Raw genomic sequence first — 10,027 nt, forward strand, 5'->3', positions numbered from 1 at the left:
TTTTGACTTAAGACTAGGTCTCTACTATTAAACATTTATATGTGGCTATTCCAAAGACCTTAGTTATTGTAGGCTTTTATTAAAGCTTAATTTGAAAAAGTTTGTATCAAAGTTTAATTTAGAAGATTGGAAATACAGTTAAGTGGTAGAGACTTTTTTCTTTTTTTTAAATTGTGTATGTAGTCCTGGGGTTTGAACACAGGACATCACATATACTAGACAAGTGTTTCACCATTTGAACCATGTCTCCAGTAACCTCAGCTCTTTTGTTCTTATTTTTGAGATGGTGGGTCTCACTAACTTTTCCTGGACTTCTTTCTTGGCTACAGACCAGCAGTTCAGATGAGGAACAATCTAGGAAAGGCTTTGTTCCCAGATGGCTTAGGGGACCTCAAGGCCCAGGCTTTCCCTTTTTTGTAGATAGTCATAGTTATGGGCTGTTAGAATCCTGCAGTTATCCGGTGTCCTCTTGTGTTGGCTGTCTGTGCTAATTAATTCTTCCAGAATAGGAAGTATAGGCAAGAACAGCGAGCGGGAATTCAGAAGACTCAGGGTAGATTCCGCTTCTGACACTCATGAAAGCAGAGAAACCTCAGAAGTGTCATTTATTCTCTCCAGGGCTGGGTTCTTCCACTGAATAGGGAGAATCATACAAACTCCTACTTTGCTTATTCCCCATCATTTTGGAGCCTAAGTAAGCTAGGGGAGAAGGGCTTTGGAGAGCACATAATTTCATGAACAGTGAGGTCCTTATCAAAGAATGTTTGAGCAGAAATCTCTGAAGAGCTCAATGGCTGGGTCTTCTCACTCATGCTTCTGTTTGTTTGTTTGTTTTATAGGTACTTCAAGAAGAACAAGGCAGTTTGGTACTTTTCCAGGAAACTATGTAAAACCTTTGTATCTATAAGGAGACTGATAACCATAGAGATTATTTTTATTGAGGATGAAGCATAATTCATGAACTGGTGTTTATTTAAATGTTGAGTTGATAGGAAAATGAATGCAGTGGATAAAGTTAAGAAGTAAAAAAAAAAAAAAAGGAACAGAGAAGTGTGATGATTAACTCAAGCCTATCTGAACTTACTGTGTATCAGGGCTGAACAGTGTGCTGGGCAAAATGAATTGAGGCAAATCGTATTTACTTAGCTGCTTCTGGAGCCGCTCCACCCTTCCCTTCCCCTCCCCTCCCCCCCTTCCCTTTCCCTTTTGCCTCTTGGGTAATATGACCTGGAGTGGAGTCTAGGAACAGACTAGCCAGAAATGCTTCCTGCTTCCCAGCCTTTACCCCCTGTCATCTCAAAGAGGTCCTTGAGCCTAGAACAACCTTCAGGGAACTAGGCAGGTGGATCCCTAGCCATGTTCTGGAGGCCCCAAGTCTGGGCACCCACTGACTGCCCCAGCCTGTCCTGGAGCAACTAAGCTGAGACTGCTTTGGCAGGCTAATTGGCCAAGACTGTCCCCCTTTGCTATGGGACCTTCTGAGGTCCAGGTAAGGATATGGAGGCAAACCAGGCACCCTGGCATTCAGCCTGCATTGCCCTTGACTGCCCTGTGTGAGATTGGAAAGCAGATGGCCAAGGCCAATAGAGGAGGTTGTTATTTCCAAGTAACTTAAGTCAAGAAGCCCTGCAGCCTCAGAGGCCACTGGCAGTGGTGCTTTAGCTTATTCCTTCCCCATATCTCTCTCTCACTTTATAAACAGCTGCCTTCAGGGCAGGGCAGCTGCACTTACCCAAGCTCTGTTAGCCTTCTTTTAGTTAGCCTTCTTTTCTGGCTTGGGTTTGGCTGGGGAAAGTCTGAGATTGCTAGACCCATTTTCACAAGAATCCTGGAATGGCATCCAGAGTTTATTTAACATGCAGTGACATGCTCTGGTTACTAGGTTACCTGTGAGGCCCTGGTCTGAGAAGGGGGATGCCAGGTCTCCATTGTTATTCCCCCACGTGGTTCGAGAACCACTCAAAATGTTGGCCTTCCAGGTTGTGAGTCTTCATGCACCTACAGAAGCTTTCCTGAGTGTAAGCAGCAACTTTCTACAGCCAGCAGTGACCAGAAGCCTGCCCTGTGTGGGTACTGGATCTGAGGCGGGAACCTCTCTGGGCCATGTGGCTGCTTCGCCACAACTCTGACCCACCGATGACAAAGATGTTTCAGTTTCTCTGTTAGACTTTTCAGATAGAAGCACCCCAATTTCCTGCCCACCAGAAACTGGAGGTGAGTGTGGAGACAGAAAAAGAACTGACTGGAAAGAGAGGTTGTGGTACGTGCTAAGAAAGGTATGAGAGAAGAGAGGAGTTTCCCCTGGAGGGACCCTGGAAGGTATCGCTGCGTTTCTGTCTCCATACCTCACTTCTGACGACACCGAGACAACTCTCGTCTCAGGGTCATTCTGGGTAGAAGCACTTGGAATTTTTTCCAGAGTTTCCAAACTCTCATCCTCCCCACAAATCCACATCCTCCAAGGTGACAAATAGGAGTAGCAATCCTAAGGGGTAGTGGTGTATACTGAAACCCTGGCTCTCTACAGTTAGGTCAGTATAACCCTAAGACTACAGCCCCAAAATCTAGAATCTTTTACAAGTAGGTAAAACTGCTCTTTAGTACCTCTACTTAAGTAGCTGTCCCAGACACCCATCTTAGGGGTTCCGCCAGCTTCCCATCGCCTGCCAATCAGCTCCAGAACCCTCACTTTCTACCTAACATTCTTTCAAGGAGGCTTTCTGGGCTGTAAATGACTGATAAGAGGCACTGTGTTGCCTCTTCTCTAGAAACATTTGTATGGAATTAAGACAGATTGGAGCCTTAACCTCAAAGGAAAAGTGTACAGCAGGTTTTGTGGTAGAAGGAAGCTTCTTGGTGTTTTTCTAGGACCTCATACCTGTATGGCCTATCGCTTTGGAAGCTCTGCTCCACCATACCAGAGCCCAGAGTCTGATTGTTTTACTTTTGTCTCTGAAGGAATTAAAAATGCATGTGCGCATGCATTTTGCCAGGCAGCATTTCTCCCCTTTTGGAATGTAATTCTTACATTGGCTAATGTATTTCTTGGTCTTTCTTAAGTACAGATGATTAATAATGCAATCTTATTTAACCTTTTTTGGAGGGGTGCTTCTTGATTAATAGGTAATTTTGAACACCTCTTTAAATACAGCTAGAAAGTAAAACCAACTTGTAAAGCCACCTTTGCACCTGATGCCAGCATCACACAGCGTCTATCTATCTCCCCAAATGCAGGGGTTGCCTCGCTAACTTGCCCTTCTTTAATAAAATCATGTTAATCCCTCAGCTTCCTATGACTCGGTGTGACAAAACAAGGAACACAGGTTCCCACCTACACTTTTGTCTTCAGACATTTAATAAATTAACCTATTTTTTATGCTGAAATGTTTATACAGGTTTATTAATAGCAAGTATAACTACCTGGTGACATGTCTTGCAACAGGTTTTGATATATTAGCCATGCTTCCAGGTAAAGGCCAGCCCCAAACTACGTATCTTTTGCAATCTCTCTGGGATCAGTAAAAGGAAAAAATAAATCATGCTTGAGAACTGGGAGTGTAAATATGTATATTTAACTTTGTATAGTCCATGTACCTACCTTGTATAGAAAAAGAATTTTAAAAAGTTTGAATTGAAGGGAGTAAAATAAAGGAGTCACAGAAGGTTTTTTGCATTTTTATTTAAATGAAGGAATTTCAGAACATTCACTTTTGGTTTCTAATTTGCCATTAGAAACTTAACATTTACAGTAATTCTTCTGGAAAGGGAAGGTAACTATTATCTCAGTTGCAGTTTAAAAAAAAAACAACTTTTTTTTTTCTGCAGTAGAATTAAATCCTGTTGCTGGAATAGACTACTACCAAAAAAAAAGATATTCTAAAAGAAATTACATTATATATATAACCAATTAATTTAAAGCATTACCATTTAAAATTTCACACCGAGTGCATGTATTCTACAGGCACGGATTTTTCTGTTCATTTATTTTTCTTTATTGCAGTGGATTGATTTGATAAATAGATGTGTTGAATCACTACCTTTGCTGTACATATTATTTAATAAACTTTGTTCAGAATTGTGTGGCATATGTTCTTGGCATTCACTGATTCTTTACTTCCTTTGTCAAGTTTCCCAAGTGAGACTTCTGGTCAGGCTTGGTTTTCATGATCTGTTCTCAGTTGCTCATACTCTGATCCCCACCCCTCTCCCTTGAAGGCACTACTTCTTTTCCTTACTCATTGACGCTCTCTAAATGGGCTACTATTGACCATTTTGCCTTTCTAAAATGTATTATTTGTTTTGATAACAAATAATAAAAATAATGTGTGCATCTTTAATAAAGCATGATGTGTGTGTGTGAGAGAGAGAGAGACAGACAGACAGACAGACAGACAGAAGAGATAGAGAGACTGAGAAAGGGGTTCTAGTTTGTTTCTCAGAGCATGAGGGAAGCCAGAGTAATGAGTAATCCTAGCTACTCAGGAGGCTGAAATTTGAGGATCATGGTTTTGAAGCCAGCTTGAGCAGGCAAATCTATGAGTTGTTTTTTTTTTAATCTGTCATGAGACTTGAACTCTGGGCCTGGGTGCTATCCCTGAGCTCTTCAGCTCAAGGCTATCCCTTGAACCACAGTACCACTTTCAGTTTTCTTTTGGTTTATTGGAGATAAAAGTCTCACAGCCTTTTGTGCCTGGGATGGCTTTGAACTGCAATCCTTAGATCTCAGCCCTTCTGAGTAGCTAGGATTATAGGCATGAGCTACTCTGCTTTATTTATTTATTTTTTACCTCAACTCACTCAGCATCCATCTCCCCTGGCATCTTACAGCTGCCACACTGTCTTGTGCTGGGGTAGGGTCTGCCACTCATGGAGCTTGAGACTGTCCATAAAGATGAAAGCCCAAGCTTCCATCCTGTTTCTCTTGTTCTGACCGCCACTTCCTCTAAGCATGGTTTGCTACACTGCCTCTGGGCAGTGGGCTTCGGGGACAGGGGACCTAGGCCTCAGATGGGCCTTGGATGGGGTTGTCTTCTGTTATCTGTTGATCTTCATCCTGAAACCTGCATCGGAAGCACTGCCAACCTTTCTCTGGTATCTCCATCGCATCCAACAAATCCCTCAGACTATGTGGAACCCAGCCACTTAGGCCATCGTAGTCAGAACCATGTCCTCTCACCTAGGTACACTGCTCTCCCTGCTTCTACCTTGTCTCGTCTCCAACAATCTTGACAGAGAAACCAGAGTCGTCATTTTATCCTTGGTCTAAAACTCTACAAGTTTCTCCTTGCAATCACATAATGGTCCATTATCTGACTGATGTGCTAGTTTCTCATCACTTGTTCTAGCCCTCAGGCCTTCCTGTGGTCCCAGACTCATCAAGCACATGGAAGTTTTGGGGGCTTTAAGCTTACTATTCCATGTACTGGGAGCTGCCTGGCTTCTTTCCTCTAGGTCTTCTGTCTGTTCAATGAAGCTATCTCTACATTGCACACAGTAGGGGCCTACAGTTTGCCTGGTACATTCTATGCTCCTGTTTCTGCATAAACATTGCCTGATATTTGTCTTTCAAACTATCATGTAGCATCTGTGAGGGGATTCCATTTGTACCAAAAAGAAGGTTCAATGGATTATAGTCCTTTGGATAATCAAATAATCAAGTGAAAGAGTGAGCAAACCCATAAGGCTAGAGAAGCTAGACTTTAGGAGAAGAAATTCTTTGTTTTTTTGAGATAGGATCTCACTAGGTATCCCAGACTAGCCTTGAACCCATGATTCTTCAGCCTCAGCTTCCCCCAGTTACACTTTAACTAGCTAACAAGCACATGCCATCATATCCAGCTAAGAACTCAGAATACTTTATATTAATGAAGAAAACAGCCGGGAATTTGGCCTAGTGGTAGAGTGCTTGCCTAGCATGCACAAAGACCTGGGTTCAATTCCTCAGTACCACGTACATAGAAAACTGGAAGTGATGCCGTGGCTCAAGTGGTAGGCTCTAGCCTTGAGGGAAAAAATGTCTAAGGACAATACTCAGGCTCTGAGTTCAAGTCTCACAACTGGCAAAAAAAAGAAACATATCATTTTTATGGCAACAGAAACATCAAAAATTAGTCTCAGGCTGTCTTGTACAGACCTAAGAATTGAAAGAATTGTCATTAAGTCCTTTCCCACAGAGTTCTTTGCTGACTCCCCATGTACAGTACTCAGAGCTGGCCTTTCTGCACATTAAACACACCCATCTCAAAACAAATTCTCTCCCTAGTCTTATACTTTTTCTCTGCAGCAGAACTTGGAGATTATTCCAAAAATCTCTTTAACCAGTTGCCTATTGGTGATGCCAATATGTGAGATTATCACAGTCTACCACAGCAAACAGTGCTGCTTTGTGTCAGATTGTTGGCTCCAGAAGCAGGGCAAGTCTAGTTACTATTTTAAAAGTACCAAATGAACCTCTCACCAAGTCCACAGAAATATTTCCCACCTCCCAATTAAAACAACCCCATTGTCAACTTCCATGAAATGCTGTTCCTTGGCTCTAGCAAACCCCTTCTCAATCCAGTTTCTCAAACTCTCAGCACTTTCTTCTCTCCCAACACACGTTCCTTTCAGGGAGTGGATTCATCACAATGTAACTATTACCCAGAGACTTCCATTTGAAGGTACTTGGAATGATTAAGTAGTAGAAATCCAACACAACTGGCATTTGTGGAGACATACTGAAGGGAGTTAGAATTCGCCTCAGACAGGAGCAAATCCAGAAATTCAGTGGATAGAGCCAATGTGACCACAAGGGCACAGCACAACTGTATTCCATGCTAAAAATATCAGGTCTCTTCTGAAAGGGAACAACAGTGTCTAGATGAGTTGTAAATGAGTATACTGGCCAAGTCTTAGCATGTAGAATTCAAGACCGGCTCAGGAGCATTTAGCCTGTGTATTTCAGGACTAGGGAAAGAAGTCATTGCAGTCTTGTAATTGTAGACTGAATTAGCTGAGAAAATTGGTCTGGATTGAAAAAAAAACAGCAGACTTCTTCCCTTTAATCTGTGAGGGATACATGCCAAGATCAGTAGATGTTCCAGGCTAGTAATAGGTCTACTTCTATCTATACTGTAGTTTCTTCCTATTTATGCATAACTAGGATAGATAGCAATTTATAGAAGAGAGGGCTTACAAGGAGAAGAGGAAGGGGTAGGTAAAAAAGAAATGTAGAGGAAAAATCTTGTCATACATTGCAAGTATATATGAAAATGACACAGAAAACTTCACTAAAAGCTTATAGGGACAGGAAAAGAAAATGACTGTCAATGAGTACTAGAGGGAAGGGGGTAGGCTGCCAAGAAGAATAAGGAAGTTGAATGAATATGAGTGGAATTGATTACATAGAACAATGAAAGTGGTTGCAATTGTGTTGGGGGGAGAGAAGAAGGGAGAGTAATAGAAAAGGTGAAATTGATTACATCATAAATTGTGATTCAAAAGTTAGGCACAGAGGGCTGGGAGTTTGGCCTAGTGGTAGAGTGTTTGCCTAGCATGCGCGAAGACCCGGGTTTAATTCCTCAGTACCACATACATAGAAAAAAAAAAAAAGCCAGATGTGGTGCTGTGGCAGAAGTAGAGTTGTGGAACTCTAGCCTTGAGAAAGCCCAAGGACAGTGCTCAGGTCCTGAGCCCAAGCCCAGGACTGGCAAAAAAAGGCACAGAAAAATTCACAGTAACTAAGGAAACAATCACTATAACTAACATACTATAATAAACGTTTTGTGCATGTAGCCTCAGAATACCCATATTGAACAGCCCCGTCTTGACTGTAGGTAACTGGTACACTAGAGAGTGGAAGCACAATGAGGGGACTACCTTACTCAACAAAGCTCAAGATAAACCCATAGATGCAACAACATAAGGAAGTGTGGAATGACCACACAACACTCGATGAGCCCCTCCTGGATGCCAGCTCTGCTGCTTTCCTAAACCCTCCCTCTGGCGCCAGCAGATGCAAACTTAGGTAAATGTGCATAATCACTGTTGTCATCTTCTAGCCTCCGTATATCTACATATACCTAGGCTGTAAGCGGACACCTGCCATTTTTTTCACAGTGTATCAGTCCTATCACTCTTATTGATCTCTACCTCTTCATTCTGATGATTTCATGTTATTCTAAGGTGTAATTGTGCCATAGCATGCTTAAAAAGACTCTGTATTGACACTTGAGATGTGTCCAATGTTTTGTCATTGTGGAGAATTCGTTAATGACTATCCCTTTACAAAGTTTTAGTATCTCCAATGACTACTTTTTTTCTTTCTTTCTTTAGATAAATTTCTAGTAGCAGACTGGTTAGGTCAAAGATAGACTACATTTAAGCATTTCAACACATTCATATTTATTATCTGACTAAGGACCAGACCTATCAGTTGTTCATTCAAAACTGTGGGGTTGGCCTTTCCTGTGTTTTAAAATGTCATCACCTTGGGGCCAGGAGTGTGACCTAGTGGTAAAGTGCTTGCTTAGCATGCACGAAGCCCTGGATTCGATTCCTGGGTACCTCATACATAGAAAAAGCCAGAAGTGCTGCTGTGGCTCAAGTGGTAGAGAGATAGCCTTAAGAAAGATCAAGGACAGTGCCCAAGGCCCTGAGTTCAAGCCCCAGGACTGGCAAAAAAAAAATTGTCATTTTACCTCTTTCACCTGGTAGCATCCCCCGAAATCTTCCCACTCTCAAAATGACAGGCCAGTCAAATATGCCAGTCCTATTGGAAATGAATTAAATATTTTTTGAAAAGATTCCAAAGAATTAAAAAGAGGTTCATTAAGAAAAGGAATTGGGAAGCAGGGAAGAAACATGGTATGGAAGAATGGGAGCAGTTGGTACCGAGCTAGAAAACTCCTGCAGGAAAATGACAGGAGAAAAAGGCCAGGGGCAAGCAAAAGGAAAGATTCTGGGAAGATTTTTTTTTATTTATTTATTTATTTATTTATTTATTGCCAGTCCCAGGGCTTGAACTCAGGGCCTTGGGCACTGTCCTTGATCTTTCTTAAGGCTATCTCTCTACCACTTGAGTCACAGCACCACTTCCAGCATTTTCTATGTATATGGTAGCATGGAATCGAACCTGAGTCTTCATGCATGCTAGGCAAGCACTCTACCACTAAGCCAAACTCCCAGCCCCCAGGAAGATTTTTATTTTAAATACAATTTTTAAGACAAATGACAGACTGGAAATTAAGCTTAAATCTCTAGGTTGAAGGGTCAACCTACAGCAGGGTCAGGTCAAAGAGAAGAGGAACAAAGGTGCCAAGTTTACCAAAAACCAACGAAGTGTCCCTAGATAATGCGGCTAATTTGCCATGACCCTTCAGAGGAGCTAGGCCCCTTTTCAGTTAAAGAGCTCTTTCATTCCTGATTCTCCATCAGCTCCTGTCAAATTCCTCTTGACCCCTTTACAGCAGAACTCCCCTCAAAGGGCAGCCTATGCCTATTTGTGTGGGACGTTTCTCCTCTCAGTTCCTCTTGAGACCAGTGCAGTCAGGCTTCTTTTCAGGGCCCCAAGTGAACCCTGTGATTGATTCTCAGTCCTTGACCTTTCAGCAGCATTGAGTATACTGGAGGATTATTCCTTCTTTGTCACACACTTTCTTTACTCAAACTAAATGACTCCTGGGCTCTCAAGCTACCTCCAGGTTCCTTGTCAGTCCCTTAGTGAATGAGTTGCTCCACATTTCCCAGGCCCAATCTTTGGACCTTTCTCCCTGTCCACTATGATTGCCCCATCCACTCTCATATATCTTTAAAATCTCCTCTCCATGCTGATGTCTTGCTAGGCCCTCTCCCCTCCACCCAGGTGCTTATCTACAACCACTCACTCACTCATTCCACACGGCCACTGAAAATACCTAAAGGGTATCTGAGAGTTAATTATTTTCCTGAAATTCCTCAGCATCCATGCTCTCACAAAGCTGCTTCTCCCGAAGGCTTCCTCTCATTTCAGTTAATGGCAATTCCAGCCTGAAGCTGCTTGTCAGGCCAA

General features: G+C 42.3%; 1 protein-coding gene across 18 annotated transcripts in view; it reads left to right on the forward strand.

Moving 5' to 3' along the window:
- The window catches only part of Sorbs1 (sorbin and SH3 domain containing 1), a 228,499-nt gene extending 224,414 nt beyond the window's left edge, over window positions 1-4,085 (forward strand). For all 18 annotated transcript variants that reach the window (XM_090346194.1, XM_090346178.1, XM_090346179.1 and 15 more), the window contains one exon: window positions 840-4,085. In XM_090346194.1, the coding sequence (XP_090202320.1) occupies window positions 840-907 (68 nt within the window). In that variant the 3' untranslated portion in view covers window positions 908-4,085. The remainder of the gene's footprint in view (window positions 1-839) is intronic.
- The last annotated feature ends 5,942 nt before the right edge of the window (window positions 4,086-10,027 follow it).

This window comes from Megascapheus bottae, chromosome 15 (genome assembly GCF_031878675.1).
Source record: "Megascapheus bottae isolate mThoBot1 chromosome 15, mThoBot2.hap1, whole genome shotgun sequence".
NCBI classification, from domain to species: domain Eukaryota; kingdom Metazoa; phylum Chordata; class Mammalia; order Rodentia; family Geomyidae; genus Megascapheus; species Megascapheus bottae.